Source organism: Nannospalax galili, unplaced genomic scaffold (assembly GCF_000622305.1).
Source record: "Nannospalax galili isolate Female #2095 unplaced genomic scaffold, S.galili_v1.0 scaffold186, whole genome shotgun sequence".
Lineage (NCBI taxonomy): Eukaryota > Metazoa > Chordata > Mammalia > Rodentia > Spalacidae > Nannospalax > Nannospalax galili.
In genome coordinates, this window is record NW_008358774.1 from 2,783,762 (window position 1) to 2,801,395 (window position 17,634).

The window sequence follows — 17,634 nt, forward strand, 5'->3', positions numbered from 1 at the left end:
CAGCTTAAATCAAATTGGCCTACGGTATGTCTATGGGGAACTGTCTTGACCTCTGATTGATGTAGGAGGGCCCAGCCCACTGTGGGCAGTAACATTCCTAGGTAGGTGGTCCTGGGTTGTATAAGAACGCTAGGTGAGCAAGCCAGATAGCAAGCCAGTAAGCACCAGTGCTCCAGCTTCTGTTGAGTTTGCATGGACTTCCTTCAGTGATGGATTGTGACCTGGAAGCATAAGGCAAATAAACAAACCTTTTCCTCACCAAGTTGTTTTGGTCAGAGTGTTTAATCACTGGAACAAAGATCAAACTAGAACACTAACCTTTATAAACAAGTTCATGAAAACACCAATCCCTTTTCTTGGTAATTCTTTGGAGGAAAGCAGAGAATTCTTTTTTGAAGTACTTGTAAAATAACCCTAATTCTCTCTCAAAACCATGTGGCAGTCAACTGGGATGGCTACTGCCAGTTGTAAAACCTTTCTTTTCTCAGTGGGGTCCTGACATTTGGGAGGAATTTGGGAGCAAAAGGATTCTGCTGAGCAAGAAGAGACTGGTAGAGCTCTTTTTACATACAGCCCAGTATCAAGTCATTTTAAAATCCGATTTTGGCAAATATGAGTAGATCCATATCTGCACAAACAGTACCTGTGCCTGCGAAATGAAAATATCAGATGCACATCTAATGGAATTAACAAACATATAGTTAAGTATCAGAGGACTTGGAGTTAATGAACGTCACCAACATTTTTTTTAAACCACAGCTCCCAAAATGTGTGCCCATCAACTTCAGAACAGTTACTGGACTCTGTGTGGTAGAAATGAAGTCTCAGCAAGTGATGACAAACATTTTCAGTGCTTCTGCATATAGAATACTGCAGGGACATCCCATTGATAAACCTGAGGCATTCTCCCACACTCCCTACCTCTTTCATGATCTTGATGGCTTCCACTCGGTGCTGGGGTGGGGGATACAGCAGCACACGGTGATAGAGGGACTGGAGCACTGGCTTCATGGAGTCCACCGACCCCACTAGGCGGATGAGCTCGGCTGCAAGGTAATAGATGGTGCGGGCCACGGGCCCACTGAGGGCAGGTGCAGTGCAGGAGCAGCCAGAGCCCCTGCCATGGTCAGACACAGCAGGAGAGACAGAGTCTGACTCCACACTGGCACTGGTGCTGCTGCTGTGAGCAGAGGTGATGGTTTTGTCATGAATGGGGTTCCCCAGGATCACGATGAGAGCAGGGCAGAGGTTTTTCCTGGGAAGAAGCAGGAGGAAGAATAAGCTTCACTAGAAGCCAAATGATAACGAGTGAATGCCACCAGGAAAAAACTGATGCCCGGGATTGCCCACTGCTCCTGTGTTTTGCCTACAGTCTTCCACATTCTCATGCTAATGTTAACTGATAAAGTATCAAGAGAAGCATTCAAGGGCCATGTGTGTGTGTGTGTGTGTGTGTGTGTACCAAAAGGCTCCATTAGCAAGTTTCATTTTTACTATGTTATTTACAGAATTTACTATGTTAAACTTACTACATTTACTATGTTATTTACAGAATTCTTTCTCATTTAAGATGTAAATTTCAAATTCCATATTGACATCTGTCATTCAGTTTCCTCCCTGTCAATAAACTCAGGGAGCTACAGCCTACTAATGGCTACCTGCAGGGCCCATTGCCTCTGAAGAAGCAAAAGTGATTAGCGTTCTCACTCCGTTAAGTCTCTGATCCATTTATTTGCTTTTAGAACAAACTGAAAATCCAGATCTCCTGATTCTGGTCTCTTGTGATTCCATGATATAAAAAACACGTAAGAGGGCCCGTGGAAGCATATCTGTTATAACGATCATCAGTTTCTCTATGGAGTTTTGGCTGATGCATGCAAAGAAAGCAATTCTACTTGGAGGACATTTATGTCTGGATGAAGCTATTGGTAGTTCACAGGCGCTATGCAAGGGGGCTAAGACACTATAGGATCCTTCGGGTTGGTATGGGGGGTGTCAGGATTTTGTGCTCACCAGATGAGGTCAGTGAAGCCCCTGTGCAGGTACATGGATGAGGAGGAACTGCTGAGGATAGAGAGAATGCACTCCAGGTACAGAAGCTGCAGCTGCTGGCTGTCACTGTGGAAGGGCAAAAGCAACACACGAAAGCAGGCAAAAGACAAGGCAAAGTTAGAAAGGGGCATGAGGGCATCACCAAAGCACTCGTTTCGGGGGGGATGGGTGGTTAGTGTCATGGGCAGAATTTTGTTTGTCAGACTGAAGCCCTAATCCCCAGTAGCTCAGACTATGGTCCTCTTTGAAGGAAGGAAGGAAGGAAGGAAGGAAGGAAGGAAGGAAGGAAGGAAGGTCTTTACAGAGGGAGATAAGCAAGTTGAAGTGAGTTTGTTAGCAGGGGCCTAATTTGATATAACTGGTGTTCTTAAAAGGAAAAAAAATTGGATATTGAGATGTGTGTAGAGGGAAGACAATATAAAGAGACACAGGGAGAAGGTAACTACACACAGGCAAGGGGGCAAGTAGAGGGAGGCACGGACCAGGCCCTCTAATAGGCCTCAGAAGGAGCCAACCACGGACACCTTGATCTTGGCTTTCCAGTCTCCAGAACGTGACAGGATACAGTCCTCTTGTTCAAGACACTCAGCTTTTTATGGTACTGTGCTATGGCAATCCCAGAAAAGTGATGTAGCTAGGCTGATTTTTGGAAGCTAATAAATTTTACCTTGTAGAAAGGTTTCCAAACCTTGGTAGAAAAACTGAATATCAAACAGACTTACCATATTTTACTTCCTTTCATACATGTCCTATTAACGTTGTGTATTAGTATAGTGTTTGCTATAATTAATGTACATATGGTGATATATTAATTAAAGCCTGCAGCTTATGCCATAAATGTTAATTATTTTATTGATGATGACTTTTAAAAATTTATTTTTATTTTATACGCAAGAGTATTTTGCATGCATATATGTAAGTACACCACATGTATGTGATACCTAAGGAGGTCAGAAGAAGGTGTTACATCCCCTGGAACTGGAGTTACAGACAGTTGTTAGCCACCATGTGGGTGCTGGGAACCACAGCTGGGTCTTCTGCAAGAACAGCCAGTCCTTTTAACCACTGAGCTATCTCTCTAGACCCCTGGCTTAACTTTTTAAGAAACCATTTATCACCTTTTCTTTTCCTTTCCCTTTCTCTCTCTTTCTTCCTCATTCCCTTCCTCTCCCCTCCCCTCCCCCCCCACCTCCACTTTCCTCTTTCTTGACTGTACCAGGGCATGAACCCAGGGCCCCAAACATGGTAGGCAAGCATTTTAGAACTGAGCCAACACTCTCAGCTTACCATATTATTTTTCATTAGCCATTACTTTACTGATTTACAACTGATTTTTCTGTTATTTACTGAGGAGACATTTTTTAATGGAAAAATGACTTTTCCCAAAAGTTATTATTATGAGGTGTCTCAATAAAGTCAAATATGAAAACAGTTAACTTTACAGGAAGTACACTCAATGTTTTCAGGTTAAGTTTTACCAAAAAGAGCTAAAATACAAGTAGGCAGTAAGAGAGGGGGTAAGGGGAAACTGAATTTTCGATGATACATTGGCTATAAAATATCTCTTAAAGAGAAATAAAGCAAAAGGTCTTTATGGACTGGCATATTCCATAACAGGAAGACTGCCAACACAAATGACATCTGGTCGGATCTATCTTCTTATAATTTTAATTAACTGCCCCAAAGAGGCCGAGTGTTCCCAACAGTTCAAATAACCCTCTAGAGTAGGATGGTTGGGGGAAAGGCGAAGCGTGAGAGCCCATTGGAAGGTGAAGAAGACAGGAAGAGGGAAAAGGAGAGCTGACCGTCTGTGCCAGGGGCCGAAGCCTTCGTGTTCATCCACCCGCAAAGCTGAGGCACATGTGTCATTGAAAGACAAGGCAGAATGAGGTGGAGCTGGGGTGTCTCTCCCACATTTGAATACTAGGCTAATATCCTAAACTGACTCTAGGCTTTCAAACCAGCTGGCAAGCTATAGCTCAGAGGCCAAACTTTGTACACAGCCTGTGAATTTAAAAATGTTTTCATTTAAAAAATATTTATTATTATTATTTTATGTGTATGAGTGTATTGCCTGCATATATGTAAGTGCATCCATGTCATGTCATGCAATGCCCTCAGAGGTCAGAAGAGGTGTCAGATCCCCTGGAACTGGAGTTATAATGGTTGCTAGCCACCATGTGGTGCTGGGAACCGAACCCGGGTGCTCTGCAAGAGCATCCAGTGCTCTTAACTGGTCTCTCAAGCCCTGTTTTCATATTTTAAATGGGTTATAAAACAAAATAAAAACAAAGACCATGTTGCCCTTTACAGGAAGCTTACTAAATCATAGCCAAAAAGATTTCCTTTGTCCTCCAACTGTATGACTAGTGTCATCAAATTGAAAAGAGAGTGCTGTTCATATTTGGATGCACTGAGGATGGAAGAGAAATGGTTAAAGGCTGAATCGCCACAAAAGTTATCAGGATTTGGCAAGAGGAAGGTAATGAATAGAAGAAAGAGAAAATGGAGGAATAATTAATGCTTCATGCTCATGGGACCAGGTAGAGAAACAAGTAGATCAAGCACTTTGTGATGGGCCTTACCACGTATGACAGAATGCATGAAATCCAGTGTGTGTGGGGGGAGTTACAGAGTGGGGCACTGTATCTCAGGCTAATCCTTCTGCTTAGTAACTGGGCTAATTAAACTGTTAGTTTAGCATTATAAAACTAAAATATATCTAGAAAAGTGTTTCCCAATTTCTGAAGTCACCGGAAATTAGTCCAGAAGGGAAATTATGAGCAGTCAAAAGTCCTGTGAATGTCTTCAAAGCCTTTGACAGAGAACACCGCAGCCCACCATCATCAGCCTCACTGATAGGAATGCATTGCCAAGGAAACTGGCCCAGGAGTCTCCTTGGAGATAGCAGCAGCTTAAATGTGTACTGTAGCAGCCTGGAAAGCAGGTACTTAGGGCTTTGCATGAGTCATGCCATTAAATGGAGCCTTTTAAAATCCAAGCTTCCCACCCATGTTCCTCACTTAGACTCAGTTATGCATGTGAACAGTGTGTATGCCTTTCTGACTTATATAATCACTTGGATGCACAGAGTAGGAAGGAACTTATAGTCCAGCTAATGCTCCAAAAATACACAAGAAAAAACCTGTCTACCCAGGAGGGTTGGGAATCTTTCTTTCTGGGCTTTTGTTTAAACATTTCATGGTTGGCATATTGAGTATATGCCTGTCTCATTGCCTGCTCGTGGCTGAGCTTCTTTCAGAGTGGAGAGCTGGGCCATGCAGGCTAAGCAGCCATCCACCCTGGCAAGGTTCCTGGGAGGATAATCAGCAGCACTTTCAGCATCTTTGTAGTTTGCAGAGTTTTTGTTTTAAACCCTTTTTCTCTAAATTTTTGTTCTCTTTTGGTACAGATTAGAATTTAATTAGGAAAAAAAGGAGAAGGAACCAAGCAATTATACAAGGAGGGGGCAGAATTAGAACAAGTGATACAGACACTCAGGCTGGCCTTACCGATTCCAAGTCTACTTTGGTATAGACGCCTGTGTTACACTCTGTGGAGAGGAAGACTGGAACAGAGTGGCAGGTAACAGACAGGCAGAATATGAATCACTGCAAGCCCAATTATCTTCCCTAAAACTCCTGTGTGGAAGCAAGATCCTGGAACTCAACTTGACTAACATAGAACTGTATTAATATCACATCTCCAAGGCCTGTGGGTGAGTTGTGCTGCATACCTGAACATATTTTCAGAATCCTCCTGAGAAACTGAACCTACCACAGAAGTATGTGTCTTACAGAACTAAAGCCCTGGAGATGTCTGGGGTCTGATTTTGAAAATGATAAGGAGAAATACTGACATTGGAATTTCAGAGAAGGAACCTATTTAAAAGAGAGAAGAGAGCTGGGCATAGTGGCAGAGGCAGATGGATCTCTATGAGTTTCAGACTAGCCTGGTCTGCATAGTGAAACCCTGTATCAAAGAAGAGGAGGAGGAGGAGGTAAGAAACATGTTTAGCATAAAAGATAAGGTCATACCAAAAGAAGAGAAACTCAAGGACAGTGAGAGACAAAGAAAAGCTCCAAGTGTATTATACACTAGCATGAAAATGGCTATACAGAACCCAGTGACTTTAAAAAGTAGAAATTTAAAAAGAAGAGACAAGAAGAAGGAAGAGGAGGAGAAGAGGAGGAGGAGGAGGAGGAGGAGGAGGAGGGGGAGAAGAAGAAGAAAGTTGTTTTCAGTTTAGGTAATGGAAATGAAGGAGTTACGGTTGTCAATAAGAAGAAGCTATACAAATATGAAGAGAGAGCAGAACAGGAGTGTGCCAGAAGACAAGTTGGTGTCACAGCTGCACTGAACAGGCAAAGCACTAATTTCTTTATCTGTGCCACCCCTCCTACCTTAGGACAATGAAATTATGATGCGAAAGACAATCAAGTAAGCAGGCAAGCTCCAGAGGCAGAATTACACAGGGCAAAGCACCAAAACACCAAGACCATCTGCATCGTACCAAAACCCTGAAGCATTCTCTCTCACAGTGTGCCAAAAGCTATATTTGATTACAAAAAAAACAAAAAACAAAAAACAAAAAAACAAACCACCCATTATATGTCACATGAGTTCCTTTCCCATTTAAAGCCTATTCTCAGATCATAGAGTTAAAAAATGTTTTCAGCTGGGCGTGGTGGCACATGCCTGTAGTCCCAGCACTTGGGAGGCAGAGGCAGGTGATCTCTGTGAGTTCAAGGCCAGCGTGGTCTACATAGTGAGTTCCAGGACAGCTGGGGCTACAGGGAGACCCTGTCTCAAAAAGACCAAAAAAAAAAAAATGTTTTCAGTGATTGATGGGTACCTCTGACCTTTGGTTGCTAGGATGTATGTATGCACAGACTGGCAATGTAGGCTTGTGCAATGTATTTTCCTAACAAACAATAGACCATTTTTTTTCATTTAAAAAATCCCAATGTTCTGAACTCAAAGTACACAAACCGGTTTAGAACCAAAATGTATCAAATATCTACTACATGCTAGTCACTATGCAATTAAAAAGACTCCATTCATAACAGAACTTCCTTAAAAATATCTAAACTGAATGCCTGTAATACTTATACAACAGGAAAAACCCTGAAGTGTCCTAGAAAAGCCACCTAGACACAAAGAATCATAAACTTTGTGCCAGGTACTTACAGGACCTAACTGAAGATTCTGTTTTGACCAAGGAAGGAACAGTAGTACATTTTAGTCTATCACTTACAGACCTTCAGGCTCATTCTGACTTATCTTGATGGCTAGGTTTTAATTATAAATTGATATGATTATAAATAAGAGATTCTTCCACATTTACACAGCTTTAAAACTCCAGATTTTTTCTTTATTTTTATTTTATGTGGATGAGTGTATTGCCTGCATGCATGTACGTAAACTTGTGTCGTGCAGTGCCTGTGGAAGACAGAAGAAGGTGTCAGATCCCTTGGAACTGGAGTTACAGATGGTTGTTAGCCACTATGGGGGGGGATTCAAACCTGGGTGAACCACCTCTCCAGCCCACCAGATATTTTCTTTATAAAGCTGCTAGAAAAGGTTTTACTTATTTCTGGGCAGTAATAACTATAGTCTTTCTATTTTTCAAAGTTTTGGTGGTCTTTGTTATATTTATCAACAATGCTAAGACCTAGAGGTCTTAGGGGTCTGGAAGAAGCATCTTTCACATCTGGCAACTCCTTAGCAGCTACTAGGGAGATGAGCCTTCTGATGAGCATCAACACTACAAAATGTTAAGATCAGACAAAATCTCTGTGATTGCAATAGAACAAGCTGGAGCCCATGGAAAACCATGCCTGAACCATGGCAAAAGGAGGGTGGAAAGGGTACAACCACAGAATATGAGGAAACACCCTTCCCCTGAGAGAGAGTGACTGTTCAGCCCCATCTGTTCCCCTCATAGGCTGAATAGAAATTAAGAGGTCCAATGTTAGAGGCCCAATGCTAGAACTGATGGTACTTCCTGACAACACTCGGTCCTTGCATACAACTCTTATTTTACTATAAAATAACTTAACCCAAGCTCAAATTAAATAATAATTTCTCTTAACATACTGGATGCATCTCAGCTTCCCTTAGAGGGTTAGCAATCTCAGTGCAACAAGTTAATGAGTCTGTTAGACACCTGAGGTGTTCCAGGCAGACCTAAGATGATAGGCATTGACCATCTTTTAAGGGAACGTTCTCATTTTATCCTATAAAACCCTTACAATGTTTTATATAACTAATTTTATGTAATAATACACTATATATTAATTGTTATCTAGAATGCGTAAACTTGGGATGCTTGTGCTCTTTACATAAAGTCAAAAGTTTATAAGGACCAGAACAGAGGTTTCAACTGAAGCAATCCCCCCAAACCACGATGCATTTGGGTCAGTGGCAATTAAGCACCACTCCTTTTTATCAGTAGTACATTATGTTCACGGTGGTGCACGCCTTTAACCCCAGCACTCAGGAGGGGAGACAGGCAGAGCTCTGTGAATTCAAGGCCAGCCTGGTCTACCTAGTGAGTTTCAGGCCAGCTGGGGCTAAGGGAGACCCTGTCTCAAAAAGACCAAAAAAAGAAAAAAAAAATTCACCAGAGAAGTTTCCTTATGCAGCAGATGGTGATTAACACAGAAACTGACAATTGGCCAATATGAAGAGAACAAGAGGCCGCAGAGTACTTATCTCTGAATAGGACACATTTCAAACCTCTGCCTCCCAAGGCTCAGGGATCATTGCAAAAGGAGGCAGAAAGATTGGAAAAGGCAGAGGTGGTGGGTGACCTCAAGAAAAGTCTTCCAGACAGCTGGTCATTTACTCATATGAATTCACAGCAACAGCGGCAGCATGCATAATTTCCATGCAAGCTCAAACCAGACAAAAATCTCAGTATAGACAAGGGAAAGTGGGTAAGAAATCCAAACCCAACCTAAGGAACTTTTGACAATTGATGGCTGCTGGGAGAAACAGTGTCTCATAGGGATGGGACTCTTGGTGGGCCCAGTGGATGGACCCACACTGAAGGACATCTGGGGACACAAATCAGATTCATTAAAAATAAAGTAAAATAACCCCCAAACCAAAACAATGGTTTTCATACATTCATATAAAATTCTAGACACAATTCTTTATGGGTCTCAAGAGAAAAGTATTCTGGTGTAAACATATCCCAGCTCTGAGGACCAGCTGGGTCTATCATGGAAAGAAACTGGGTAGAACTGGGGAGAAGCCAGCACTAGACTGACAATAGTAAACAGAGAACCCATCCAAGCTAGAATGCTATTAGGAGTAGAGGATTGCAATGATTATACAACAGGCATAACCTGGGACTGTCTTCAGCAAACCAGGTAGCATGGTGACCTTACAAAAGGGATGAATGTAGTTGATGTGAGAGCCCTCTGGTTAGGATGGTAAGAGGATTCCCAGCTAGTCTGCTGCAAGTTCCCATGCCTGGGAAAGCCAGGAACTTGAGCAGGGGACAGTAGGAACCATTTAACCCATCCAGTGTTAGACTTGTCCTAAGGGGCAGAGAAGTTCAGACCTTCCACCAAAAAAGGTTGGAGAAGGAGTGTTGTTTCTTTTTGGTATATACTACCCAGGCATTAAATAAACATCCTCCTTTTTGGGCACATATTTAATATTATACTATATATGATACACATATAGAGTAAAATGTTTGCTGTTGTGAAACAAATGAACATATCCATCATCTCATATTGTTATTCATTTTTCCCTCTAGTGGCAAGATCAGCTATAATCTACTTTTTCTGCCAAAGTACTGAATACAAGCCACTGTTACAAAGCACAGTCTTCATGGTGTACTTTAGCTCTTTTGACTTCTTCATCCTCCATATTTTCTACTTTCCTGTTTCCTCCCACCCTACCTCAAAACCACTATTTATTTTCGGTTGCTATATTTTCCACCATTTTATTCTCTGCTTCTAAGTATTTGATCTCTAAATGTCTGGTTCAGAGAGCTTCACTGTGCAGGTAACATAGGGGTACAGAGGATAAATTGATTTAGAAACCAACTGGCAAAAAAGTGAAAGAAAAAAGCAAAGAAAAAGAAAACATCTGGCAACAACTTCTAAGAGTAATTTTTAGCTTAGCGTGGCTATTAATACAAATTCTGAGCGGGGTGTGGTGGTGCACACTGTTATTTCTAGCACTGGGGAGACAAGGTAGATCCGGCAAGTGGATCTCTGTGAGGTGGAGGCCAGTTTAGTCTCCATAGCAAGTTCCAGGCCACTGGAATAACAGAGAGACCCTGCCTCAAAAAACAAACAAACAAACAACAAACAAACAAACAAACAAAGAATTCTGAGTTCTGAAAACAAAAACAAACCACAACCCAAACAAACTTCTGTAATGTTTCCAGAGAAAAGAGACCATGACTGCAACACCACCAAATCCCCTGAACACTATGGTACTTAAAGTTAGACAAGGGAAAGTTTTCTGCATTATTAAATGTTCTTATCAGCAGTAAATGTGTTCAATGTGTCTTTTTATAATTCAAATGGCACTTCAGGATTTTACCTTGTGGTAGAATTGAAATTTTTTAAAAATGTAGACGAATGTTTTGCCTGCATGTATGTAAGTACACCACATACATGCAATGCCCCCAGAGACTAGAAGAGGACATCAGATTCCCTGGAACTGGATTTACAGCTGGTTGTGAGCTACCATTTGGGTGCTGGGAACTGGGTCTTCTGCAAAAGTACTGAGCTGCTGAGCTATATCTTTCCAGCCCTTGTAGTAGAATTGTGCAGTTCATTCTATATGTATCAGGCAAAGGCCTTTCATCTGCTTTCAGGAAGCCTGGGCTTTTCAGAGCTTTACTCTGGGTGCAGAAGTTATCTTCTTAACTGAACCGCCTATACTAATTAACATCATTGAAGTCCCTTGTAAGATGGGGTGTGTGTCATAGGCTTAGGGGATGTCAGATGAAACAGAGAAAGTCCTCATAACCCAGCCTTGTCATTTAGTGGAGGAGAAGCGTCCAGCTTGGTTCAATGGCAAGAGTCACACAGCAGGCCATGGCCAAGCCAACACCCACTCTCACATCTAGCAGTGCTGAGGGCCCCCACTCCCCAGTCCCCACCACTCTGTACACAACTCTGGGCTCAAGAGACTTGTTCTTATTTGCAAGGTTTTTTTTTTTTTCATTTTTCATTTTCACTTCAGAAAATGGTATACACCAGTAATGGCGTGTAGTAATCTGGTATTGCCTGAGGCCTCTGAATATATTTCTCAGGAAAGACAGGTGAATATCGGTGGGCTGTAACTACTGTCCGTGTAATCTACAATTTAAGTGATGCTGCAGACAGAAGTCATTCCAGAAATGGACCACTGCTGGATACGAGCCAGGGTGGAAAGGACTTACTTTATGGAGGCTTGTAGCTTCTCACACAGGACAGCAAGGACAGAGACAACGTCGTCACAGAGGGCCTCGACTGTTGAACCTTCAAAACAGAGGAGGCAACAAGCATTAGACATGAGCAGAGCACTGCGGCCTTCCTCAGTGCCCTTCCCATCCTGTGCTTTTTCAGGACTAAAAGATGATTTTTAGATATGGGCCTCTTTAGGCCATGAGAACAATCATAGAGTAGAGTGGAATATAACCACTCCTTTTTCATGTAAACCACTCAAAAGGTAGTCCAGGAAGAAAATAAAAGATGATTTCTCATTGTAAGTAAATTCTTTCATATGCAATGCAAAGATGTATGAAGAATTGAAAAAAACAACGTAATTCTTGTGCAATGGCATTGGTTGCTACTCAGGTATCTATGACTGTCTACTCAGTTCTCATTTTAGCAATTAAACCTTGACCCATGGAGTATGAAGTAATGGAAAGAAAGAAAAAAGAAAGGAATAAATGACGAAGGGAGGGAGAGAGAGAAGAAAGGAAGGAATAAAACAATCTCCAAATGGAGGAATTGGAGTGCTGACTCCTTTCCCACAGTTGGAACAGGAATAGGTGCAGTTGGCAGAGGAGGTAGGAGCAGAAGGAAGACAGCAGATGCTGACTACCAGGCAAGGCAAAGCTGAGCAGAGCTGTGAGTGAGCGGTAAATGAATCTAAGAGCTCCTGCATCTTTCTTTACACCCCAGTTCCAAGCACAAAGTAGACATTCTTATACCCATTTAAAAGCTCAGCTGGTAAAAACTGAAGCCAATACCTTGACTCCCGAATTCCTGTGGGGCATCTGGGTTTTCAATTATCTAGTGAAGGAGACACACACAATTAGATTCCAGTAAAAAAAAATATTAAAAAATCCCAACTCTTAAGACAGTGGAAAAGCTCTAGGAAACACAATGGCATCTTGAAGTTCTGGGTTCAGCTGCCTCATCTAAGCAAGCTGGATAGCATCTCACTGCTCACAGCACTGGGAAGGACTATGAGCTTGTCAGTTTCTAAAGTAAACTATTCAAGAATTCACCCAGTTCCTGGAAGTATAAGTCCCATGGTATACTTTGTAATTCTAGGTTGCTAAGCTATAACATGGTGCAATGCCTACCTGAAGAGGTGAGTTAATCGTTGCATAGACAATAATCAATCCAAGGCCACAGGATACACTGTGGTCGGCCCTACCTAACAGATCTAGACTCAATCATAAGAAGGATTAGCCTTGCTGGACTTCAAAATACTAGTTCAAAGATAAACACAGCTCAGAAGCAGCATCTTCCTGCTAAATGGGAGAACATATTAAACTCCTGATAGTCTATCAGATCAGCATCTCTTGACTATTGCTAGGCAGGCCCAGAACTATCAGGGAAAAGACATCGCCTAGGAAAACCAGGAAGTGAAAGATGCTTCCACCTTTCATGGTCTCATGGTAAGCATAAATCCCATGACTACAGAGCTGTAAGGAACTGGGGATGTGAACGGACCACTTCTGGCTCCCTACCTCTCTATACCAGGAGATGATAAGGAGGCATTTCATGCTAATCAACTCCAAGACATGCAAATCAACCCATGGTGCTGAATTTTTTAAGACTCAATGGAGGTGCGAATGTCTACCTTTCTCTACTCAGAATTTGCAAGCTCGGCTGCTTCCTCAGCAGATTTTGTGCCAGTGTCTGCAGTCTTAGCACATGGCTAAATCAGAAGGTTTGAACAACACCGGAGTATATCAGAATCAAACAAAGTTTAGAAGGGCCCCAACCTCCCAGCCACCAAATAGTTAACATGTGGCAATTTCACTTTGCGGAATCAGCAACTCACAGTCTAGCAAGGGCTTTAGTCATCTCAATAATTCAATAATGAAGGTAGGTAATAACTCAGAATTTCCAAGAATACAAAAATCAAAACTAATCTGACCTGGGGGAGGGCTAGAGGCTATAGACATTATATTGAAGGTGCATGTTATGCTAACACCTTTGCATTCCACATTACTTATTGTATTTCCACTGTATTTAGGTCTTCCTAATTCTGAGCTGACCCATGATGGCTCTCCAGTGATGAGTCATGCTACAGAATATGCATGCTGCTCCCCCAAGGGACCACATAACTTCCTGAGAGCAAACTTGATCATTCCTATAGATAGTCCCCTTTAATAATGCTTGAAAAAAACACCTAATTTTTAGGCAGAAACACTTATATCTCCTTCTACCAGATATTACAAGTTCTTCAAAGATTACCATCCTGAGAACAATGTTTTTCTGGGACATGAAATCTTACCTCCAAGGGACTGCATGAATAATAAAAATGAAGTAAAAGGAAACATTAATTTTGCATAGACAATAATCAATCCAAGGCCACAGGATGCACTATGGCTGGTCCTAACAGATCTAGACATAATCATAAGAAGGATTAGCCTTGCTGGACTTCAAAATACTAGTTCAAAGATGAATACAGCTCAGAAACACCTGATTTGGAATCTTGCCTTTGGCTGGGGTGAGTCCAGATGGCCAATGGTAAGCAAGACCAGAAAGTTGATTAATTACATAAAACCCAGGGTAGAGGCATACAGCTTCCGTGCTACTGTCCAGACCTCCTCAACTATACTTGCATCCTATACGCCACTCTAATGGAAGCTAGGAAGAACAAGAAGGCTGAGCCATCTGACCTGAAACACAACATAGTCACGTTCCATTTAATGATGGGGACACTGAGGAATTCATTATGCAGTGATATTTTGTCACTGTGTGAACCTCATAAGTTGTATGCACAAAAACCAAGATGACATAGCGTACTGCACTGCTAGGCTATATGGTATGTTCCATTACACATATGGTCTATTGTTGACCAAAACATCATTCTGTGGTATATGGCTGCCCTCTACTGAAAATTTCAAAATTAAGATTCAGTGAACATAATTAGAAGCACTTGAAACACTTCATTTAAATATTTCATAAAACAGTAATAATGAACTATTTGATTATGTTACCATTTAGTAAGGATAGAATATGACTACATATTAATATAATTCTTTTAAAGTATTTTATTTATTATGTTTATTATATGTGTATGAGTGTATTGCCTGCATGTATATAAGTACACCTGTGTCCTACAATGCCCATGGATATCAGGAGAGGGTGTTGGATCCCCTGGAACTGGAGTTACAGACCATTGTTAGCCAGCACGTGGGTGCTGGGGTTCAAACCTGGGTCCTCCGCAAGAGCCAGTGCTCTTAATAGCTGAGCCATCTCTCCAGCCACAATATATAATTCTTAATAACTTAATTTCCATCTTTTCTCCTAATAACTTTTCTATCGATAGATTTTTTTGAGCTAATGTTCCCCTGCTCATTCAAATTCCTAGTATAAATGAAATCATTTTCAACAAAGGGTCAGAAAAAGTAATAAAGACATCTCAAATTAATAATTTTTATCAGGAATGTGGGCCTTGGGTATAGTAAACACAAAAGGGGAAAATCAATATTTGTTTTCCCAGATTATTTCTGTTTCACAGCACTGGCTGCCAGAGCCCACATGATCTTAGGGTGTGGCCTGGAGGGGTCAGTCAAAGCCTAGGGCTTAGTTTTGTCTCTTTCACAGATGAGCTCATTAATTTTAGATTTCAATTACACCTCTCTGTGCTTCATCTTCTTATCTGTAAAATAAGGAATGAAACAATTTGGCTTCACAATCTGCAAGGTTCCCATCAACTCCATGATCGCCTCAGAAATAAGAAAATTATTGAAACAAAAAATGAGAAGTATTTGAAATTAAGAAAGCTTAATTTCTGTAAAATGAATTATTTGAGATATATCCAACTCCAACTGAGATTTTCTATCTTAGAAAATAACTAATGTCATTTCAGAGGCACCTTGCCAGATTTTATGAGTGTTTTAACAAATTATTACAGAGGCAGATTTTAAAATCAAACCAAAACACTGCTTTTGAGGAGGACTTAACCTCCATTGACAGTCTTAGAAGACAACATATATGAAAAGGTAGCTGTATTTAGATTTCCCCCTGGAAACTCATTTTAGACAATCTGTTCAAGTTTGGAACAGAAAGCTCTAGTGGGCTTTGATGCTAGAAGAAATTCAGCTTTACCCAGCTGGCCCCAGCGAGGGGGGGGCACACCCTGCTGTCACTTTTAATTAACAGAGGAAACACAGCAAACGAAACTCAATGTGATGAACTGCTACTCTTCATTTTTTCCATTTCAAATTTATTACCAGAATACTTTTAATACAAATGTTCAATGTAAACAGTTTCAAAAAATGATAAAGAAAAGTAAAAAATTTAAATCATGACCAAAACCACTATAAAAAACATAAGGAAGAACTCCACACTTTGGGATAAAACAGGCAAAATTCTACATAGCTGAATTTGTATAAATAAGTGTTCTAATAAAAACAAACACATCCTAGTGTTTACAGTGGGAACTAGCCATCACAGGAGGGGCCCTGGGCCTGGGACACACAGCATGCAGTGACATTCACATCATTGTCAGACCTGTGCTAGCATGCAGCCTATGGGCTCACCGTATTCTCCTGCCTCTGTCTCAACTGTAAAGTCAGATCACTCAGCATCTGACTGAGAGTTGCCCGCACAGCAGTGTTGATGCTGCGCTGGTGACAGCTGCATGTGTACGTCTCAATGCACACCTGGTAAGGAAATAAGAGCGACATGTACATTCCAGATATCAGTTCACTGCTGACATTACTTGGCACTGACCACAGAAGATAATCAATTTTTTTTTTTTTTTCCCCAATAAGCGCTTGTTTACCATGTAGCCAAGGCTGGCGTAGAACTCAGTATCTTCCTGTACTGGTCTCTAAATCCTTTTTAAACAGAAAGTCAGTCTGACTTCAGACTACTTACTAATGAAAATAACTAATTGTCCTTAAAAATCTCTGGAAATTTGTGTTTAAGCATTCAAGAAAATTAGTATTTCCCTAGTAGTATTAGTATTTTTCTTATGCCCACCCTCACAATCTCATTTTTCCAAGTTCCACAGGGGAATACAGACCTATGGGATTTTGTGAACCAAATAATTCTAAGAAACTCAGGTGGCTGGAGATAGCTCCATTTGAGTCTCAACAGGACAGGACTAACTAAATCATGGGTTATAGAGTGTGGGTAAAGTGTTATGGAAGCCTTCTACACTGAGCTATAATGAGTTTGACTTTGGGTTGGCACTCATGTTCTTTGCACACTGACAGAAGGAGAATGACTTGGAGAAACTCTTTCCTGACTGCTGAGTGGCACCTGAGATTCAACTCAGAATAGCTGATGGGAAGCCACAGGCTTGGGCTTCCCTTGGTGTGGGGAATCTTGTAACTGAGTATACCACCCAAGGGAACTCTGCAAACTCTGCTCACAGAGTTCTTTCAGAAATAGTGGCTCATATTAGGGCCATGGGGCTCCAAAGCCTGGGTACTCCAGAAATGGCACTCAACCTCATGCACCACACTGCCATTTGAGAGCCACCTGCACTGTTGTGAGGCATGCCTGCCACTATCCTGCCTCTGTTTCCTGTCCTGTGTCCTGCTGAGTGAGCCTGTCAGTTGGAGCCTCCTTTGATCTTGTAAGTCTGAGTGTCAAGTGAACCCAAGATGACTCTTACGTGGTGACTGATGGAGAAATTCCTAATTTGGGAGGAAAAAAAAATCTCCTCCTTGATAATGATGATGCTGTTGTGAACTTGGAGGGTTTGCTCCCTCTAATTCTTGAAGCTGAAGGATGGGCCTGGGTGAGTACATGCTTTAGAACAGCCCAGCCTTCTCTCCACAAGACATTCTATTCTTTTGATTTCACAGAGAAATCTTAATAAGTATTTTAATGAGGTAGATTTTAAAAACAAAACCAAACACTGCTTTTGAGGAGGACTCAAGCTCTAACTGACATTCCTAGAAGACAACACATATGAAAAGTTAGCTGCATTTAAAGACAAAAAGAGAAATTATTCTTCTAGGAACAGCTCCAGATTGTCTATATTTAAAACAGAGGGTAGAGGGTCTCACTCAAATGGAAAATTTAATTTTATGATTGATAACTGAGATGAGAGAGAGAGAGAGAGAGAGAGAGAGAGAGAGACTATGTTAATATTTGTTGCTGCTCAAAGGCATGAGTGTTTCTTGGCAAGTCCCACTCT

The 17,634-nt window shown here is 41.4% G+C and overlaps 1 protein-coding gene across 1 annotated transcript in view; it reads right to left on the reverse strand.

Annotated features, from left to right (window-relative positions):
• Arfgef3 (ARFGEF family member 3) overlaps positions 1-17,634 on the reverse strand; it is a 181,657-nt gene that overhangs the window by 62,933 nt on the left and 101,090 nt on the right. Inside the window, exons 6-10 of the mRNA XM_008822042.3 lie at positions 16,022-16,144; positions 12,263-12,305; positions 11,468-11,546; positions 2,014-2,118; positions 922-1,255 (exon numbers count right to left, since the gene is read on the reverse strand). Coding sequence (XP_008820264.1) covers positions 922-1,255; positions 2,014-2,118; positions 11,468-11,546; positions 12,263-12,305; positions 16,022-16,144 — 684 coding nt within the window. The remainder of the gene's footprint in view (positions 1-921; positions 1,256-2,013; positions 2,119-11,467; positions 11,547-12,262; positions 12,306-16,021; positions 16,145-17,634) is intronic.